This window comes from Diplodia corticola, assembly GCF_001883845.1.
Source record: "Diplodia corticola strain CBS 112549 chromosome Unknown scaffold2, whole genome shotgun sequence".
Lineage (NCBI taxonomy): Eukaryota > Fungi > Ascomycota > Dothideomycetes > Botryosphaeriales > Botryosphaeriaceae > Diplodia > Diplodia corticola.
The window spans coordinates 51,245-71,061 of record NW_017971481.1 but is presented as its reverse complement, the minus strand read 5'-3'; the positions used below and the strand labels follow the sequence as shown (position 1 = coordinate 71,061).

The window sequence follows — 19,817 nt, the reverse complement described above, 5'->3', positions numbered from 1 at the left end:
CCGCCCAATTGCCAAGGGACGGCCCCCGTTCGCGTCTCCTTGCCTTGCGCGTCTGTTGCCTGTCCAACGCCAACCTCCCGCTGCAACCCAGATCATCACCCGCACCAGCCCCGCGACTGCACGCGTCGGGCCCACCCTCTCCAGCTCACCGCTTGCGCACACGGCCATCACTGGAGCTGCCTGAGGTCTCGCTCCTCCCGCACCACCATGGACCACCGCGAGTCCGCTGCCCACGACCTGCTCGCCATGTCGCAAGAAGAGCGCCTGCACTCAGCCGCGCAGCCGCGCATGCCGTCGCAGGAAACCGCCGAGAACCACAGCGCCGCCAAGAGCGACCGTGACAAGTACCAGTCGCCCAATCCGCCCGCGTCGTCGATAACGCCGCCGCCCTCGTCCCAGGTTCCGCCTGCTCCGCCTAGTCGGACTTCGATCCGCACCCCGACCCCGACCCCGCCCACGCCTGTCCTGTCGTCGCCGCCGCCTACATCGCGACCCAGCGTCCAGGCTGTTGCGCCTGCGCTGGTCTTCACCCTCGATCAGATCAATGGCGCGGCACCCGAGGAGCTGCGCGACATGGCAGCCGAGATGATGGTCGCACTACGCGAGTCTCGCACCTCCGCAGCCCATCACAAGCTTCAGTACAACATGCTCTGCATGGACAGCGTCGAGGCGCAAAACCGCATGGCCGTTGAACTGGCCATGGCGCAGCGTGAGGTCGAAGTTCTCCAGCAGGCTGAAGAGCGGCGACGGAACGACATGACTTCTCCCCACCAGAGCATACAGCAGCAGACCGTCAGCCCTGCAAATGCTACGCTGTTGAATGAAATGAGCCGGCACATCCAGATCCTTCAGAACGAGAACGAAGAGCTCAGAGACATGCTGGAGCACTCCAGGCGCGTGACGGAGCGTAGAGAAGGCGAGATTGCCGGCTTGGTCGAGGAGAACGATCGCCTGCGCGGCCGGATCAGGAAGAACAGGGACCACCTGAATGGCATTTTGGGCGACGTATACGACACCGGCACACCCATGTCGATAACAAGCACGCCGCGATATCCAAATACCCCGCGCAGCCGGAACCGGGCCCACACTGTAAACGACCCTCGGAACCGCTCCGAACAAGCGTTCGAAGCTTTGCTGCTTGCCGACAAGATGTTGAGTGAGAAGAACACGACGGCACCAACGACGCCTACCAAGGGACACGCACCGAAGGCACGCTTCAGCCACACCCGAGGAGCTCAGTCTCTTTCTTCGATGCCAGCCACACCTAACAGCAGATCCAGACCATCGCAGCAGCCTAGCACAATAGCCGTTCCTCGCACTCCGCCGAGCTACCGCCCTGCAAACCAAGCTCCGCGGTCTGCCCCAGCGGCGAACGTGCCCAAAGCGCGTCGCCGGGAGAGCACTGACTCGACCATCACAGCGTCAAGCATGGAGAATGCTATTAATGAATCCGACAAGGATACGGAGATCGATGAGTCACAGGCCAGTCAGATGGCATCGAACATGTTGCGCCGAACCCCGCAACATTACACGATGGGTGGATCACCCCACCCCAGTCAAAGTCAGAGCCAAAGCCACGGGAACAGGGGTAACTCGATTCAAGCGAAACTGTTCGGCCAGGTCAGGAAACCTGGAGTAGGACGGCCGGCAGAGAGAGAAAAGCGAAGCATTTCCGGTGTTGAGGGCAGTGAGGCTGGGAACTCGGCGAAGAGGAGTCGTGTGGATGAATCCAGCGTTGGCTTGGGAATCGGAGGAGTGAGCAGCAGCCCGAAAAGGTCGTAAAGGAGCGCTGTTGGAGTCGAAGTGTCTTATGATTTGACGACTTTTTGTCGGCGTTCATGGCGTACCTGTCTGTCGGTGCGGGTGGGGAAAACGAGGCTTCCGTTTCGTTGCAACTCGGTCGTTGACTGGTCCGGAGCATGATTCCCTCTTTGTGTTGCGGTTTTCTTGGAAGCCGGACTGGAAGCTCAGGAAGGATACCTTTTCGTTCTAACTCAAGCGGCCTAGTGGTAACAATAGTAAGTGTCTGGGAAGAGTCGGCGGCACTACTGTAGTAAATAGCGATAAATAACCAATGAAATCTGCATTGCATGCCACTGCTGAAGCAAGGCGAGAAGTGCGGCCACGACTGCTGCCTAAGGGATTCATTACTTGTGAGGTTCAAGGGAGAGGTGGCGGGAAGTGGGCGGTGGGCCAGGTAAAGCGGGCGGAAAGCTTCCCCATCGGGCAGTGCTGTCGCACCAGGCTCCGCCGCCAAGCCAACCCCCGTCGTCACGTCTCCGTCCGCCATTCCCGCCAACCGTCGCTATCGTCCCTCGCTTTGCTTATATACCCGCCTAGCTTTGACTTCCATGGGCCAGCCATGAGAGCAGCAAATCTCGGCGCGCCATGGCTCTTCAGCGCAGCGCTGCTCGCGTTGCTGCTGCTCGCAGGCACGGCGCACGCCTCGCTGGGTGACCGTCTGCCAGACTTCAAGGACTGCGTAAAGGTGAGTGTCGGATGCACCGCTCGGAGCGTAGAGCACAACTGGCAATGGGAGAGACTGGATGCTCATGCGCCTTGTCTGTACAGGTCTGCACCGAAACCAACTGTGAAGCGCCAGAGCCGCCTGCCATCCGTACGTCTCCCTCCCCGCCGTCCAATTGAACCCACTACGAAGCATCCACAGCAGATCCGTTCTGACACAATGATGCTCCCCACGCAGCTCTCCGCCACCGGCTCCTGCTCTGGGACTGCCCGTCAGAATGCGACTACACCTGCCAGCACATCGTGACGGACAAGCGGCTGTCGCGGGACCCGCCGTACCGGTCGCCGGTGCTGCAGTTCCACGGCAAGTGGCCGTTCCACCGCTTCATGGGCATGCAGGAGCCGTTCTCGGTCCTCTTCTCGCTGCTCAACTACCTCGCGCACGCGTGGGGCATCTCGACGCTGCGCGCGCGCATCCCCGACACGTACCCGCTGCGCCGCTACTACCTCGTCTTCGGCTACTTCGGCCTCAACGCCTGGACCTGGTCCATGGTCTTCCACACGCGCGACTTCGGCTTCACCGAGAAGATGGACTACTTCGGCGCCGGCGCCTCGGTGCTCTACGGCCTGTACTACACGCCCATCCGCATCTGGCGCTGGGACCGCGCCGACGCGCCCTACCCGTCCGTCCGCCGCGCCTGGACCGGCGTCTGCCTGGCCCTCTACGCCGCCCACGTCGCGTACCTGACCCTGTGGCGCTGGGACTACACCTACAACATGGCCGCCAACGTCGCCGTCGGCATCGTGCACAACCTGCTGTGGTCGTGGTTCGCCATCGAGCGCTACCGCCGCCTCAAGCGCACCTGGGCCGCCTGGCCCGGTATGATCGTCGCGTGGATCATCATGGCCATGAGTCTCGAGCTGTTGGATTTCCCGCCCTGGAAGGGCGTCATCGACGCGCATAGCTTGTGGCATCTCGGCACCGTGCTGCCTACCATCTGGTGGTACATGTTCTTGATCAAGGACGCTGAGGAGGACTTGCATGGCGCAAGGCTGAAGGCCTGAGTTTCGGGTGGTCTTGCGGCGAAGGTAGAAGAGAGAAATGGGGGGGATTGGAAGGATGCTGGTTCTTCTTCTTTTTTGCCTTATTTCCCCCCCGTCCCCATCTTCTCATCATCGTTTACCCCCAGTTGTCAGCCACACTCGCTGGTTGGAATGGCATCCCGAAGCCCATACAGGCCCCCTTCCTCCGACCATTTCCCACCGCGATCTTGCTAGCATTTCTTCAATGGCATTTGTTTGCCGTTCTGTTTATTTACTTCGCGCGGCCGCTCGTATGTAGCGCAAAATCACCAATTGTTCCCAAAAGACAGAAATGATAGAACGTGGTCGCTGATCGAACCCCATATTGTATCCATTGCCCTCCCCCCTTCAATACACACACACACACACACACACACACACATAGGAAAAGGCACCCTCACGCGCATGTTTCTCCTCCTCCGCCCAAGACGGAGCCCGCAAACGCATACATACACCTTACGCGCACACACCCCTTGCATATTCATTGCAGCATTTACCAACAACCCGAGCACTGCTCCCCTCATCTAAAAGAAGAGAAAGGAGGACCCCACACTTTGTCTCGAAGAAGGGGGAAAGAGGAGGAAGGAGGGTAAGAGACTGGACGAGAGGGGGGATCGTCACCTCATCGCGTCATGCGGGGGAGCGAGGCGTTACATACATACATACAGGCCTGACGTGGAGAGAAATGGGGACGGGAGGGCGGTGGTGGCGGCGGCGGCGGGTCAAGGACGAGGGAGGGGGGGAGGGGAATCCCAGCGGAGAGAGAGATGGTAGGTAGGAAGGCAGCCCACCCTCGTTCAGATCAAAAAAAGGAAAAGAAAACGTAGCATAGAGAGGGTCGTCGAATGATTATTCATCCACCTACCTACCTAGCCACCAGAAAAGAAAAAGACAAAGTTAAATCCCCATGGCTTACTCAACCGCAATGGTGGTGACCTACCTGGCGGGCGGACGTATGAGGTAGATGGAGGGCTGGGATGGATGGTACGCGGCACGGGACGTACATACATACATGAGCAGCATTCGTGTGTGCGTAAGTAGACGACAGCCGCGCACGAGGGGCACGACAGTTATGCGATCAACAATTATCAACGCCGAAGGCAGCACAGGGAGATAGATCATGAAGATGGTGAGTGAGAAGCCAGAAGAAGTTCAAGATCCAAGGGTAGGGGAAAGGAGAAAAAAAAAACAACCACCACCATAAGTTTGAGAGAAGAAGTTTTTGTGTGTGTGTGAATTCTCTTCCTTCCTTCCTTTACTTACGACGACGAAAAAAATGACCTCCCTTTTCATCATCCCTTGCATCGCATCGCATACGCATACGCATCACATCATAGGTATTCTGTTCTTCTTTTTCTTTTTGGCCAACAGAAAAGCGGGCCTCTCTTCTCCTTGCACTTAATTCGCTCACTCGGGGAAACCAACCAAAACAACAACAACAACAACAACAACAACAACAACAACAACAACAACAACAACAACAACAACAGAACCTTGGCAGCAGCACATGCAGGAAGACAGCAGCAGCGGAGGCAGGTGAGTAGCAGCACCGAGAAGGAAGAAAAAGAAAAAGAAAAAAAAGGAGAACGATTTTTCCTTTCCTTCCTCATTTCCACTCTCTCGTATCGTCACCTTCCCCAGCGTCAATCTTTCACCACGCGCGAAGTACCATCCATCGATATCCATTGACGACAAGGGATAGTGGAAAAAAAGGGGAGAAGCACAGGAAAAAGGAAAATGGGGGAAGAAAGCAAAGAGGAAGAGAAAAAAAAAAGCAGCACAACTACTACAGCCATGAACCCCATCCACCACTTCGACTCAGTACCACCGTCATCGTCGCCCCAGGCCGTTTCCTGATAAAAGCAAATACAAGGCTCCCTCCCCTTCCTCGCCGCTGCACCCCCCTTCCTCACCCACTTCTGCCCATTGAACCTTTCTTGTCCGCCCCGGAATCTCGTAACCACAGCCATCCTTGCGCATGTAATTACCCATTCGCGCTCCTAAGTCTGCTTCCCGATAAAAATTCCTGGCCCATGATCCCTGTTCAGCAACTAATTTACGGTAGGCCATTTCCACTGGACGCTGCGAATCCCGTGTCGACATTGATTGACGCGACGAAGCAGGGGTGAAAGCCGTCGACCAACCTTTCCCCCCGGTACGACATTGGGACGCGATGCTGCCCAACTGTTGGGGGAAGTTGCCAGCACTTCCCCTTTCCCCTCTCTACAACCTGTAAGACGTCACGGGGGAACAGCTCATAGGGATGTCCGCAGCTTGTAATGGCCAAAGGGTAGAAGGCCGAAAAAGTCCAAAGGGGAGGCTCCCACCCTGTTCCGCGCCATGGAAGCATAAGATAATGACCCATCGAAAAGAGAAGGTCGTGATTCCGGGAATAAATTTCAATCTGGTTCTTCTGGCATCATTTGGGCCTTTCATTGCCAATGGTTCTGGTTGTTCATGAAACCTTCTTCCAGAGTCCTGTCCTCGAGCGTCCGGATGAAGTCGCGGTTTCCTCGGTGACGGCCTTGTCCACCGGTACCAGTCGCACGGCTATCACGTCTCCGTCCACCAGCAGCATTTCCATCAGGCGCACCATCGGGAGGCGGCGGGTAGTAGGCAGGGCTGGGCTGCAGCCTGACGGGAGCATTGGGGTCCAAGTGACTCATCACCCTCTGCAGCGCAGGTGGGATACCATTCTGCTGTTGGTCCATTGTCGATGCTCTTTGCCGTCCCGCTCTTGTTGTGGCCTGTGCGTAGAGATTCTGTTGCGGGTTGTACCGGGGCGTCTGCTGGACCAGACTCATCTGCTGGTTGTAGTTTGCCTGCGCGGGGTATGGAGGAGGTGCACCTTGATGGCTTGGGCTATACATGTTGTTGTACATGGCCGGGCTTTGCGCGGCGTGTGGACTTTGGGCATACTGGTTCATCTGCATGTTAGCATAAGCGGCGCTCTGGGCTTGGGCTTGGGCGGCCTGCTGTTGAGCTCGTTGTCTGCTTAAAGCCTCGGCACGCTGCTGCTCGACAACACCCGGCGCAGGAGACCTGTTGGAGCCCGCCCTCATCGTCATCGGGGGAATGAACGGTCCGGTAAACTTTTGTTGCGTGATGAACGGATGCATCTTCGCCTGGTTGGGGGTCCATCTTTCTAGAGGGTTGAGGTTCAGGAGGCCTTGAGCGAAATCGATGAAAGCGTGGCGGTTGGCCATTTCTGGAACACGTCAGAAGGTTGTACCGGAAGCGTTTGGATTGTCCGCCACGTACCTCTCTCAATCTCGGCTGGTTTCATGTTCTTCCTCGGCATCGGATAGTTTTTGATGATTTCCGGAAGCGTCGTAGCGGAGAAATACTTCTTGCTCGGTTGCTCCTTAGTTCCGTGCTCACGCGAGTACTGCTCCATGCTCTTCAATCTCCAGGTCTTTCTGCCGAATTCGTCCTGCACCTTCTCAAAAAACTCTCCGGACTGCTTTCCCATCTCCAGCATCCATGCCGGAGGAAGACCGAGCATTTCTGTGATCCGTGCGACCTGGTTGTACTCAGATGATCCTGGGAACAGCGGTAATCCTAGGAACAACTCGACCACAATGCAGCCCAACGACCACATGTCGATAGCCGCCGAGTAGCTGCTGCGCGTTAGTTCTCAAAACACCCGTTGCGAGGTCGCACCTGAAAACTTACGGGAGACCGAGTAGAACCTCTGGAGACCGGTAGAAACGTGACTGAATGTAGGTGTAGACGGTCTGTCTTTCATCGCATGCAGAGCCAAAATCGATAATCTTGATAATCGGGCTCTCAAGGCTGGGAAAAGTCAGCGACCGGCCAATCATGAAGACATTTCGGCAAACTTACTTCTTCAGAAGAATGTTCTCCGGTTTCAGATCGCAATGGATCAATTTAGCCTTTCCGAGCAATGCGAGGCCATTGAGCAGTTGCTGCGCGAATACTCGCACGAGGGTGGTACTCAGGCCACGGAATTGGTTCTGCTTGATCAGCTCGTACAAGTTAACGCTGAGCAGCTCAAAGACAAGGCATAGATGTTGCCGATGGATAAATGTGTCCTTCAGGCGTAGGAGATGGTGGTCGTCGTTCTTGTCCATCTGCTTGTTCAACTGAGAAGGGCATTAGCGAGTCCCAGGTAGATCGGTTGGCAACCCTACCAGGTCCAGAACAGAGACCTCCATCATGCTCTGGTTGAAGTAGGCAGTGCGATTCTTGATGACCTTCACAGCGACAACCTCTTGCGTCCGGAGGTTCTGACACTTGACAACCTGCCCAAACGTGCCCTGGCCCAGGACATCCAGAATAAGGTAGCGGTTCCTATCATCACAGTCAAAAGATGGCCCTCTCAAGCAAAAAATGTGAGGCCGTACTTATGGCCCGATTCCTCCGACCCCAGAATATCGTTGACATAGAGGATGTAATCGCTGTCCTCGTTGTCGTACCCATCGTTCTTCACGCCCTTGCTCGGCTTCGTGAGGACTCTGCGCGGATTTCTCGAAGACTCGTACTTAAAGTTGGGGTTGCAAATGCGGTACGTCGCAGGCAGGTGGGTCGTCAATGCTTGCAGCGGCTGTACAAGACCCGTTAGTGACCTGACCGACGGTTCCCTTCATTCCGCACTCACGCTTATGAAACCACCCTCAGGGTTTGCTCTCCGAAACGGGGGCTGCACATTAATGATCGGCTGCAGATCCCCGGTGTTGAGGCACTTGGTGAAGGTCGGCACAGGTCCGCGGGCAGCCTGTGGTGACATGGGCGTTTGCGAAGCCGGATTGCGTGGCGACCGGGCATCTCGTCCGTAGGCAGCGTTGAGCTGTGCGGTAGCGGATTGCGGATAGTAGTGTTCAGAGGACGACATGTTGGATTGGATCGGAGGCAGTTGTGGCGGGTGGGCTCGCGAGGCTGCTTACAGGGCCATCAGTACAGTGATGACACGAGTGAGGAGTGACGGTGGGAGTGGCTGGATCTGAGCAATGACTCACATGGGGGTGAATAGTAGCTTTGAGGAGGAGACATGTAAGGATTCGAGCGAGTGGGCGACTGACGGTTGGATTGCGGGGAAAAGCTAGTATAGTTTGCGGCGCTCTGCTGGGAGCCGGAGCCGTAAGGTGACGAGGGCGACAGGTTCATTGGGGAGTAGCGGCGCGCGGCAGCCGAGGCTTCTTGCTCTTGGACGTAGGCGGTCGAGGTGCGGCCGGGCTGGGCAGACTTTGCAGCGTAGCGCGGCTTGTAGGGATCTGCGTCCTCCATTGGCACGTCGCCGTCGTGGTCGTTGGCACCGTTGTGGTAGCTGTGCGAGCGCTGCTGCAGCAGAGAGGGCGGCGAGCTAATCTGCATGGAGGCGGCGCGCGAGGCGATGGAGGGCGTGTTGTACGAGTCCTGCTTCACGTAGTGATCCTGCTTCGCGGACGAGTCTTGCCGTGGCTGGGGCTGCGCGGTCGGGTCGCGTTGCGGGTGGTGGGCGGTGGTCAGGCTGGGCGGCGCAGCGTAGTAGCGCGTCTGGCGGGTGGCGGGCGTGCTCTCGACGTACGAGGCCCACTGCGAGTCCATGGCAACGGCGGGGCGGCGTCGGGGGTGGTTGCTCGGGCGGGCTCAGGTGGGCATAAGGCGAAGCTGTCGGTCGCGGCAGGCCGTGGGCGCGTGGATGGGTGGAGAGGGCTCGGCCTAGGGCGCGTGCGAGAGGAGCGCGAGGGAAGAGGCGCTCGAAAAGAGGGAGCTGGCGGGCGACACGTGGTGGGAGCGGATGCGTCAATCCTGGGGTTGTCGTCGTTCGCGGCAGCAGCGATAAAGATAGTGATAGGTAGGATTGCAGTCTGAGCCAGAGCCAGAGCGGCGGAGGGGCGTGACGGGCGGGCGCGAGGGCCAAGGGCACGACGACGCAGCTCGGCGGAGACTATGCGGCTCGCGCTGCAGGACGCCAGGTGCGAGGCGCGGAGGCGGATGCGTTGGGCAGACTTGAGGGCGAGAGGGCGATGCGTCAGGTTGCCGGGCTGGCTGGCTGGCTGGCTGGGCTCAAGGCAGCTCGTCGAGGTGCTGGGCTGCTGGCTGCTGGCTGCTGGGCTGCTGGGCTGCTGGGCCTCAGGCAGGGCAGGGCAACCATCAATGCCGGGCGCAAGCGGACCACTCAGCACGCATCCAGCAGAGCAGCCAAGGATCCGCCATCTCACGTCCTGGGCACCGCGCTCGCACGCTGGCCGGCCGCCGTCATCGTCGTCATCGCCGCGCACGTCCGCCTGCGAAGGGCCGCGGGCTCTCCGCACAAAGCAGCGCGCCTTTGTGCCAGCCGGGCGCGCGGCTCAGCCGTGTCTAGACCATCTCACGAGACAGCACGCTGCCCTCAGCCCACGCCGGCTGCCGTGGAACTGGACGCCGCTGGCTTGTCCGAGCTGATCGCAGTTTCCTGAAATTTGCTAGGGACCAGTCCTCGCCCGCCTTGCGTCACCGCGCCCAGCTGGCTGCCGCCGGTGAGCCCACAAGCCTCCTCCTCGCGCCCTCTCGCGCCCTCCACAACTCGCCGCCGCAAAGGGCAAGACCCGGTGCCTGGCAGGGGTCGAGCCGCCCTCTTGCCCGAGCGGGTAGGTGGATTCTCCAACACAGCCGTCCAGCGACGCCTGGGGGCTTAGACTTGGTCGTGTCTCAGCTGCCTCGTTCCGCCCGAACCATCGCAGCAAATATTGCTGTCCGAACGATGCGCGCCCTGGAGCCCCCGCCACCCAATCAAGCCGCCCCAGCCCCAGGTGCAGGACGCACGAGGTCGGAGCTGGGTACGTATGCCACCCGCGGCGCGCTTACAACGCCTTCGGCACCTACCCGAGCCCTCCAGTCGCGCCGCACGCTCCCCATGAGACCTTTACTGTCCGCCCGCCTTTGCCTCCACACCGAACGCGATTGTCGTCGACGCAGGTACCGTGTAACGCCGTCCAGCTTGCGCTTGCCGTTGCGCTGCTGGTGATGATGCCGCGCCCGCGCTGGCAATGCTGGCAATGCTGGCAGGAGCCGCCACTGGTGGAAAGTATACACATTTCGATGCACTACTGATCTTGTCGTCTCCCTGTCCAGACCTTGAATCACGGCCCTGCAGATCTTCGATCAATGTGTGTGAAACAAGGGGCCCTCCATCCAGCTCCCTGCTGGAGCCAAAGGGAACCACCAAAAAGCTCACCTAAAATATTCTTGCAGTCTTGGACGGCCCACAGACAGATTTCCTCTTGCAAGGTCCGCAAAGTGTAAGGGCCTCGGTCGGGGCCCAGCGCTCGCAGGGTGAAACCGCACATCTGTCCAGCACCTCGGCTTTCCTTCCAACAACATCGAGGGACCGCTATCTAGTAGCGCTCTGGATGAGCCAGGAGGATTGACATGGAACTATTGACAATCCGTAAAATGAAAAGACGCCGCCGACATTGGCAGGACACATCGAGCGTTACTCGTCATGCCTGTCAAACAACGCCTTCGCATCATCTCATCGACATCGCACACCACTTGCCCGTAAACGGCGCCCTGCAAATCCGCTTTCGCGACATCGTTGCCAAAGCGAAAATCGCATTCTACGCACCGTCTGACAATTTCTTTGTGCCGCCCTCTCAGTCGCATTGGCTTCTGCGCTGGCCTTCTCACAACGACGAAATAGAGCGACTGCTACTGACTGGTTTCTAGTAGCGCAACGCCCACACTGAAGAGCGAGGCGTTCCTGACGCCGTCCAGGAGGCCTAGAGAAGAGTCTGTCGGACTGCCGGAGTTCATTTTGAAGGGAATGACGTTTCCAGGGGCTGATTCTAACAGAGCTATCTGAGGACTCGGAAGACGAATGCTACTGTTATATTCTGGCTCAGATTGAAGGCATGGAAGTACTTTATGGTCGGTGTGCGTGGGAGTGCCACAGAACCAACCTCCGATCAAGCGTCTACCAGAAAGGTTCGAATGTCCGTTCTGCTTCCGGGCTACAATGATCTACCGACCACATGACTGGATCAAACACCTGCTGGAGGACATACGGCCGTGAAGCTGCACTTTCCATACCGCAACGAGCCTTTCTTCAACAGAAAATGGATTGGAAAGCATACGGGAATGAAAAGCATCGCCGACTCGAGTGGGCTTGTTGTTGGTGCAGCCATGTGTACCACGACAAAGATAGCCCCGTGAAACATCTCATGAGTCAGCATAACAGGCCTCGACCCAGTAGCGCAATGATGGGTCCCGCCGTTATGGTGTACCCTGATCAGTCGGACAGAGCCAGCTCCTTGACCGAATGGTGTCAGAGGTACTCGCGAGACGTGCCGACGGATGAGCCGCTTTTGTGGCATCACCTCTCCATCGGTCAAGAATCTGACAGATCATCTTACCAATGGAGCAGATTATCCTATCAATGATTCCATTCTTGGAGGACTAAACAGGTGATTCGAATTTAAGCATATTTTATTGCTTGAATTTCATTCAACTATTTCGGAGAAGTGTCCTTGAACAAGTAGTCGTGATCTTCCTTTAATCTCATCACAACATCATCGTCAAATCTCCTCCGGAAGCCTTCATTGAAACATATTGAAATCCTAGGGATCAGACGTTGGGCATATACACTTCCCGATGGCGTCGGCAAAGCCCCGAGTCTCGTCGTCTTGCACCTCCCTTGTCAAATAGTCCGCAATCATGAGGCGGGTCAGTTGTTGAAGACCATTCACGTCGCTCCTCTCGCACGTCAATAGCTTGAGAGCCAACTGGTTGAGACGGCCAATGTCGTTAGCGATCTCGTTCACCAGTTTCATCTACTCATCTACTCCAAAAACAAACTTAATGCGGACCCATGCTGGCTTTAATGCCAATATTCTTGGGAAGATCGAGTAGTGTTTCTCGTCTATAGCTCCATCAGTCTCGAACTGTGGCTGTGCGCACCATCAGTAAACATCTCATCGTCACGTCATATAATCGGATAGACTTTCAAAGCCTACGCTACCAGTACCAATTTATGTGCCAAAATCTTCATCCTTCTACGGAGATGCACCGTCGATTTCATAAATGTCTCCAAATAATTAAGTTTATCCCGAAGCTTCTAATGGAGGCTATGGAGCTCTTTATGCCCCCAACTTTTATAATACTCCACCAAGTGTTAAAGTCCAAAGAGCTCTTATGCATAGACTCATTTTAATTGATATCGTTTTGCCGCGAGTACTATTTAGCTTGCTTTCTTCTTCTTTAACATCTTAGAGGACACTTGGAACAGGTTCCGGCTTTCGCCCTTCGAGATGCGGTAGAAGTGGAGCAACAAGGCGTGTTAGCGAGAGACTCATCGGCACGTACTAAATTATTTAAGGAGGTGCGGAAGGACCATAATTCCAGGGCGCTCTGTGATTTTAAAAGCCAAGCAAGTAACGAGCTCAGCATCAAGAAGGACGAAGTTGTTCTTGTCCGCCAAAAGGAAAATAAAAGTATGCTTTCATGTCTTAGCCTAAGTATCACTCTGAAAGTCTAGATGTATGACTGACTTGTTTATGATAGATGATGATGTGAAGTGCGGACGTTGCGACGACGCTAAAGACTGGACCGGGAGGGAGATATAAGTACATGGATCGTGACGTCTCGCTGTTCTCCAACACACCGGGTAAAAGAATTCTCGATAGATGAGTTCACAGCATTCCCTCGGATGTGGAGTCAAATGGAGTGATGGGGACACATCTGGATTTTTTCTTTCTCTCTCAGCCGAAGGAACCCCTTCAGCATTCACACCGACCGTGCACGCGGCCTCCTTATGTCGCTGTAGTCGAAGCAAAAGGACAGCTTCTCACATCACCTACTTTCCCTCGGCTCACTTCACCTATCTCAAAAGCCATTGCCCAAGCGCAGCATCCAACCCGGTGCCCCCCGCATCCACCAGCACCGCACTACACTCGACATGCCCGACCCTCAACTGATCATCCGTCCCCAACCCCGCGCCGCCGGCATCCCTCACCGCCAACAACACAGTCGGAAACACGCAATCGGGAGACACTTTCATCTCGCCCGCGGCCAACATGACAGCCCTGCCCGCCGGAACGTGGACATCGGCCCACCTCCGCTCGGCCGGCGAGCGCTCCTCCCCCCCCAGCACGACATGCACGTCGACCTCCCTCCCAGCGGCGTCCCGCACCCTCAGCGCCATCGCCACCTTCTCGCCTGACCCATCACCATCCCCCTCCGCCCTCGCACACCACCGCCTCCACCTTCCAAACGCCACCACCTCCACCTCCCCCCACCACCCCCTCAACCCTGCACCACCATCCCCATCCCCACCACCACCGACAACAAACCCCTCCGCCCCCAACACAACCCCCTGCAACCCCGCCCACCCCCTGGGCGCCCAGCTCCACGGCGCCCGCATCCCGCGCGGCCCGTGCATGGCGGCCAGCATGGCGGCTTCGCGCGGGCGGCGCTCGTAGACGTGGGCGATGCCGTCGTCGAGGGAGCGCCAGGCGGGGTCCCAGCGGAGGGCGAGGAGGGCGAAGAAGGCGCGGGCGTAGTCCTTGCTGTTGGAGGTGCGGCGGTTGGTGCAGGAGAGGGCGATGTCGGCGAGGTTGATGCCCAAGGGGCGGGGGCGGTGATGGGGACCACTGGTGGGGGTGTAGACGGACTGCAGGCGGGAGAAGGTTTTGTGGAGTTCGGTGTAGCGGTTTTGGTGGGGGGAGGGTTGGGAGGGTTGGGAGGAGGCGAGGGCGGAGAGGGCGGAGAGGATGGAGGGGAGGGAGACGGGGGAGGTGGCGGTGGCGACGAGGGCGAGGCGGGCGAGCTTGGCTTCTTGGTAGGTCCACACGCGGGTGAGCCAGGTGCCGCAGACGAGGAGGGCGGCGACGGTGGAGGGGTCGGCGCCGGTGTAGGAGAGGGGGAGGGCGTCGAGGACGAGGACGGCGGCGGCGTTGCGGTAGATGGCGTCGAGGGTGTTGATGATGCGGGTTTTGAGGCCGGTGCGATGGCCGCCGTCGGTGGTAGTAGTAGAACTTCCCGGTGCCGACGACGGCGACGACGACGACGACTTCTTGGGGATGGCGAGCAGGTCCAGCCAGATCCAGTCGTAGCCGCACCGCAGCGCCGCCTCCATCAGCTTGTCGAAGTGCCGGCGCAGCATCCCGCGCTCGTCCTGCTCTATCTTCTCGTCGTGGTACTCCAGCCCCATCGTCTCGCCCCACACGTGCGACACGGCCGCATACCCACCCTCCAGCACGCGAAACTCGCCGGCGCGGTTGACGCACAGCGCGCGCCGCTGGTCCGCCGCGAGCTCGATCAGCTCCAGCGGCGCGGCCACAAACGTCGCCGACCCCACCACCTCGCCGCGGATGCGCCGCATCGCCCGCCCCGCGTGGTCCATCTGCTCTCTCATGCTGCCGCCCCCCGGGATCCCGCTCTCCTCGATCGCCGCGTCCCACTGGCTCTGGTACTTCGCCGGCAGCGCCCTGTACAGGTGCCTCGTCGCGGCGAGCGCGACGTCGGCGACGCCCACGGCCGCCATCGAGGCGGCCAGCTCGCCCCAGCGACGCGCGCCGTGCGGTGGATACCGCGACTCCGGCCCGAGCGGGTAGAGCTTACGCTCGGCGAGGGGGGGAAAGTGCGGCGCCGCGAAGAGCGCCGACACTTGGGCGGGCGTCCAGTGGCGGAATTCGTTGAGCGAGGCTTGCTGCGCGCGCTCCGGGCCGACCCAGTTGGCGCGGAGGATTTGGCGGATCGCGGCGCGCTGGTGCTCCGAGGCCCATTGCTCGTCGGTGAAGAGGTTGGAGGACGGCGGGTCGGTGTTGTTGTTGGCCGCTTGCATGGTTGATGTTAAGTTCGCTTCTGTGGAGCAAACCCCGGATCTGCCCTCGTGAGATCATGAGACGTTGTGGGGTGTGGCGTACCTTTGGGTTTTTACAGTCACACAGCCTCGATTTGCCTGGTTTGGAAACAATATTCCGAATTCGGTTTGGTCGCGCGATGGTTGCGACAGGGGATAGCGAAGAGGTGCGCCAATCAGGGCTCGAGCTTTGGCTGAGGCTGACCGCAAGGCTGTCTCTTGGTTACACTGATTCTTGTTTGAGCCAAGATTGTGTGTTTCGCCTGATAGGTTTTTGGAGTTCCGGTGTGTCAGTGGAGGAAGAGGTCGAGGACGTTCAATTCGCTCTGGGGATGATGTCGGTTCTGTTCGGGGACTTTCTTTAGTCGTACGTGTGGCATGGGGTTTTTGAATGGCGCAGACGATGCTGATGATGAGCTGGATTTGCGGATGAGTTTGGGCTTTGGGGGGATTGCCATGCTAGAAGTGGCTTGCGCAAGGTCGCGGTGGGAGAAAAAGCCGGTAGGATAAACAGATACGGAACGTAAGGTTTCGTGAGCGACAGGACGGGTTGAGTGATGGCGCTAGCCTCGAGGCTGATGATCTTTCTTTCCCGAACGCTCGCTCAAAAGATCTTGATAAGCTTGAAGAGGTGAGATGGGAGGTCTATTGGGTCAAAAAGTATGACAAGCCCTCTTGGGCTACAGAACCCGTCTTGTTTGTCCGGAAACTAACATACAGATATTCGTAGCGGCAAAGTGAGCGAAAGGAAAGATGCGCCTTTGGGACCGAGGAGCGTGTAGCGGCGCTAATATGGACAATCGTTGCCAGCGGTCGAGCGTTCTCTCTTGACTTCGACATCGCTCTCTATATCTTCTGCGCCTGGGCCCCGGCCAAACAGGTCTCGGTGCGCGACGGGGACGGCGATCGGGGGCGGATCTGGCTCACTCATATGGAGTGCGGATCTGGATCACAGCCCAGCTCTACACGGAAGCAGATGATAGTGCGATGGAAAGCGGAGGCCCAGAAGAAGCAGCGGTCAAGGGAGCGAGCACGTAGCTGAGAGACAGACAGTGTGAAGCTGTGCGAGGCGAATGTGGTCCGGTCCGAAGGGCCTTGGATAACCAATGGCGAGTGAGGGTGATGGGGGTGCAACCGGGCGGCAGAGGGCGAATTGGCGGCGCGGATCGAGAGCATGAAGTAAATAGAGGCTGGGCTGAGTTCGGCAAGAAATAAAGGTCTTTAATAGGTAGATGAGCACCGAGAGGTCGCAAAAAAGGCGAAAGAGACAAGAATAGTGGGTCCGGGGAGCAAAAAAGCAACCCGAACGCTGAGACGCCTCATTCCACAGCACACACACAAGCCCAATAACACCCAGCGCAGGTACTAGTATGACACTGAATGGAATCGAACCGATGCATGAACTGCTTCAAGGCGTTCACCGTCCTAAATGGGGCAACCCACGGATCACAAACCTTTGGGTTTTATGCCTTAAGGTCCCGGTGATGATGTATAGTGCCGGAGCATGCCCACCACACTAACCGTCCGTGATAGAGGCATTCGCTTTCGCCGTTTATATATTGCAAGGTCGGGTTGGAGCACTCCGTGTGGTGGTGGTCGTGCCTTGGTGGGAATGCCGCCAACTGCCCGCCCAAGATTCTCACTCCCGCGCCCCCCATCACTTCACCTCACCGGTCGCACGCCGAGCACCACTTGTTTCAGCGCAGCCTCGCCATGCGTACCGCCTCTTTCTCATCACGCACAGCGCAACGGCGGCGCCCCCACGCGCGCTCGATGCGTCCACCAGCTGTCCCGCCGCTTACGCCAGCCACCTCACCTCCATATCGGCGTCGACAGGTCACCGCCGCTTTCAACCCACAAACACCACACGACATGCGAGCTTCTCCCGGTATCCACGATGACAACGACGACCCTAAACAGCGGTGTTTAGCCACAGTTGCCGACAGCACTGTACTATGCTACCGGGTGCCGCCGCGCTCCCTCGCCGACGCCGACGACTTCGTTCTGCCTTGGACACAACGACAGCTTGCCGTTGCATTGTGTCAGTGAGGCAGCGGCCTAGTGGCATGGAACAAACACATACACGACGACTTTGTCGTTGAGATGATGGACGGCGATGGCCAGGTCGGGACCTCAGGTGCGCGTGGTTCAACGCCCAGCCGTTCTTCTCTTCGGACATCAGCTGGTCGTCTTTGCCTGAATTTGGAGTACAACCTTCAACGCGACGATGTAACGATAACATGCTGTTGGTTTGCGGAAAGTTCCTCGAAGGTAGCGCTGAGGCAAGATGATCAAGATATTTGTGGACAGCGGTCACCAAAGGCAAACACAACAGATGAAGCAGTACGTATCAAATAAATGATATGAGTGAAATAAAGGAATAGAAAACTGATCCGTTAGTGGGACGACATAATCATCGAGGAGGCTGCCCCTTACCACGCGATTTCATGCGCAACAGATTGGCCTTGACTTCCCGTTTGGTGCTAAGCCCTGGTATCAAATGAGTTCATAACCGCCCAGCATCCCTTCAGTCCGAGTCACACAGATCTATGACCTCGACATGGGTCGTCCGCTGCCGTTTCCGAGAAGGCCCGTCGTTGATCTCCATGTCCGAGTCCATCATGTCACTGGAGACACTGGGGAGGGTGAACATGCTGCTACTCTCTCTTTCGCGCTTCAACTCCTGCTTGACGACTAATTGGGCAGCTTCTCGTTCCTGTGGTTTTCTATTAGTAGGCCGCTACCTAGCCGACGAGGATGAGCATACCCTTTGACGCCGCACAAGCTCTCGTAGTTCCTCAGGTGTGAGCTCTTCAATCGGACGCTCTTCTAACGGCACCGGGGTCGGAGTCCGCGGGATAATACACTCGGCCTGCAAAGCTCTTCGTGACCGGTACCTGAATGTGAAGATGGCGAACGGATGCCTCTTCCCGTTCTCGTAATCTTCGTACTCGAAATCCCAGGTGATCCAAGCGCCGCTATGTCTAGCCTTCCCCAAACTAGTTGCTGTCAGCCTTGACAGGGAACAAGGAACAAAACAAACTTCACACACCTTGCTTGGTGAGAGACGGCCCGGCCCTTGAGAGCTCTTTCGGGTACTTTGTCGATGGTGCTGAAGGCCTTTCGGCTTCCTTCGCCATGCGACGGTATGGCGCGGCCTCGGTATAGCTTGACGGTGATTTCGCCGAGAAGGTCCAGCTTCTCTTTGAGGCCTTTTATCGCGGCACTCTGACCAGCCTCGTCTGTATCCGCAGTAAGTAGATTGCACAGAAGAGGTAGCCAGGTGGACGACAACACGCACCCATCATGATATCGGAGAACATCATAGGCCGCTCAACAAAGCGGCCCTTCTCCTTTTTCCACACTCCGGACATCTTGACGGTGAAGGAATCCTTGTGCTTGACGGCGTCCGGGCGGAAGATGCGGCCATCGGCATATTTGCCGTCGACATAGACAATGCCGTTGATGGCGTAATTCCTGTACTTGAAGTCGGCAGCGTTGAAAGTCCACTGAACATGGAACTCGGCACCGGAGACGGCTTCGATGTAGCGTGTGGCCTGTCTGTGCTCATCCGGCAAATCGGAGCTTTCAAGTTCGGCGGCGGGCTGTCCGTTTACATGGACCTCGACTTCAAGGCCCGGTAGGCGTTCGAGGACAACCATTTTTGTTTTTTGTTCAAGACTCGCGTGTCCTTGGGCAGAATTGTAAATGTATGCACTCCAAGATCATTATAGTCAGGGAGACCTATGTGGATGCCCAGAGCCGAGGTAACGTGACTTTGGGGGACTGACGATGGGCAGGCACGTGGAAGCCGGTACGAGAGAGCGATACAGAGACAGAATGGGAACACTGCAGACTGAAAAAGCACTAGGCGGATACGAGGAGTTGCTGAGGTGCTTTGTCGGCACGCGCGTGCACGTGTCACACCGACGCGCGCCCTGTGTTGCAGATAGCGCGTCGAGCCGGCGGCCGGACTGCGGAATCCCTCTCCTGGCTGCAGGTGGCGGGGATGCAGGTGAGTATGCCGCCCTTCCTTCCGGGATGTGAGAACGTGCGGGATCCGACGCGCGACGAGGAGCCGTGAGAGAGAGAGAGGGGAGAGAAGGCACACGCTTTGCACAAATGTTTCAGGAGGACGGGGTCGTCGGGGTGTGGATGAGTCAGGCAGCAGCGACCGCGACCGGGTTAAACTTAGTCCCCACCGAGAAGCTTGGCGCCGACCTCTTACCCGGCGGCACCAGCGTCGACGCCGCCGACTCTGCCACTCCTCATCACCACCACACGCACCGCCCAGCGAGAACAAGCATTGTGGGGATTCCCGGCGACGATCCTCCAGAGTGTGACGACGACATGTCCTGCCTGCAGCCATGCATGCGTTGTGCCAGCACCAGCGGAAGAATCCGCAGCATTTGACGGCAGCGACAGGGTCATGGTTAAAGCTGACGTATCTCCAGTGGCTGTACGGCAGGAACTGTATTGACGACCT

General features: G+C 57.7%; 5 protein-coding genes across 5 annotated transcripts; 2 read left to right on the top strand and 3 right to left on the bottom strand.

The window, feature by feature from the left end:
• Nucleotides 1-207: 207 nt before the first annotated feature.
• On the top strand, nt 208-1,782 carry BKCO1_200021 (mn2+ homeostasis protein; the record flags this gene model as incomplete). Its single annotated transcript, XM_020272408.1, has 1 exon — nt 208-1,782. The coding sequence occupies one exon, from the start codon at nt 208-210 to the stop codon at nt 1,780-1,782; it is 1,575 nt and encodes a 524-aa protein (XP_020134885.1).
• Nucleotides 1,783-2,362: 580 nt separating this feature from the next.
• BKCO1_200020 (mn2+ homeostasis protein) lies at nt 2,363-3,531 on the top strand (the record flags this gene model as incomplete). Its single annotated transcript, XM_020272397.1, has 3 exons — nt 2,363-2,488; nt 2,572-2,617; nt 2,705-3,531. The coding sequence occupies 3 exons, from the start codon at nt 2,363-2,365 to the stop codon at nt 3,529-3,531; spliced, it is 999 nt and encodes a 332-aa protein (XP_020134884.1).
• Nucleotides 3,532-5,981: 2,450 nt separating this feature from the next.
• On the bottom strand, nt 5,982-9,096 carry BKCO1_200019 (protein kinase; the record flags this gene model as incomplete). Its single annotated transcript, XM_020272385.1, has 8 exons — nt 5,982-6,757; nt 6,811-7,169; nt 7,225-7,344; nt 7,396-7,655; nt 7,704-7,863; nt 7,917-8,116; nt 8,171-8,448; nt 8,529-9,096. The coding sequence occupies 8 exons, from the start codon at nt 9,094-9,096 to the stop codon at nt 5,982-5,984; spliced, it is 2,721 nt and encodes a 906-aa protein (XP_020135024.1).
• A 4,252-nt stretch (nt 9,097-13,348) lies between these two features.
• BKCO1_200018 (monocarboxylate transporter) lies at nt 13,349-15,313 on the bottom strand (the record flags this gene model as incomplete). Its single annotated transcript, XM_020272374.1, has 1 exon — nt 13,349-15,313. The coding sequence occupies one exon, from the start codon at nt 15,311-15,313 to the stop codon at nt 13,349-13,351; it is 1,965 nt and encodes a 654-aa protein (XP_020135025.1).
• A 2,545-nt stretch (nt 15,314-17,858) lies between these two features.
• BKCO1_200017 (uncharacterized protein) lies at nt 17,859-18,993 on the bottom strand (the record flags this gene model as incomplete). The annotated part of the gene is made up of 4 exons (XM_020272363.1): nt 17,859-18,047; nt 18,099-18,330; nt 18,384-18,573; nt 18,633-18,993. 4 exons carry the CDS (start codon nt 18,991-18,993, stop codon nt 17,859-17,861), a joined length of 972 nt encoding a protein of 323 aa, XP_020135016.1.
• Between the last annotated feature and the right edge of the window lie 824 nt (nt 18,994-19,817).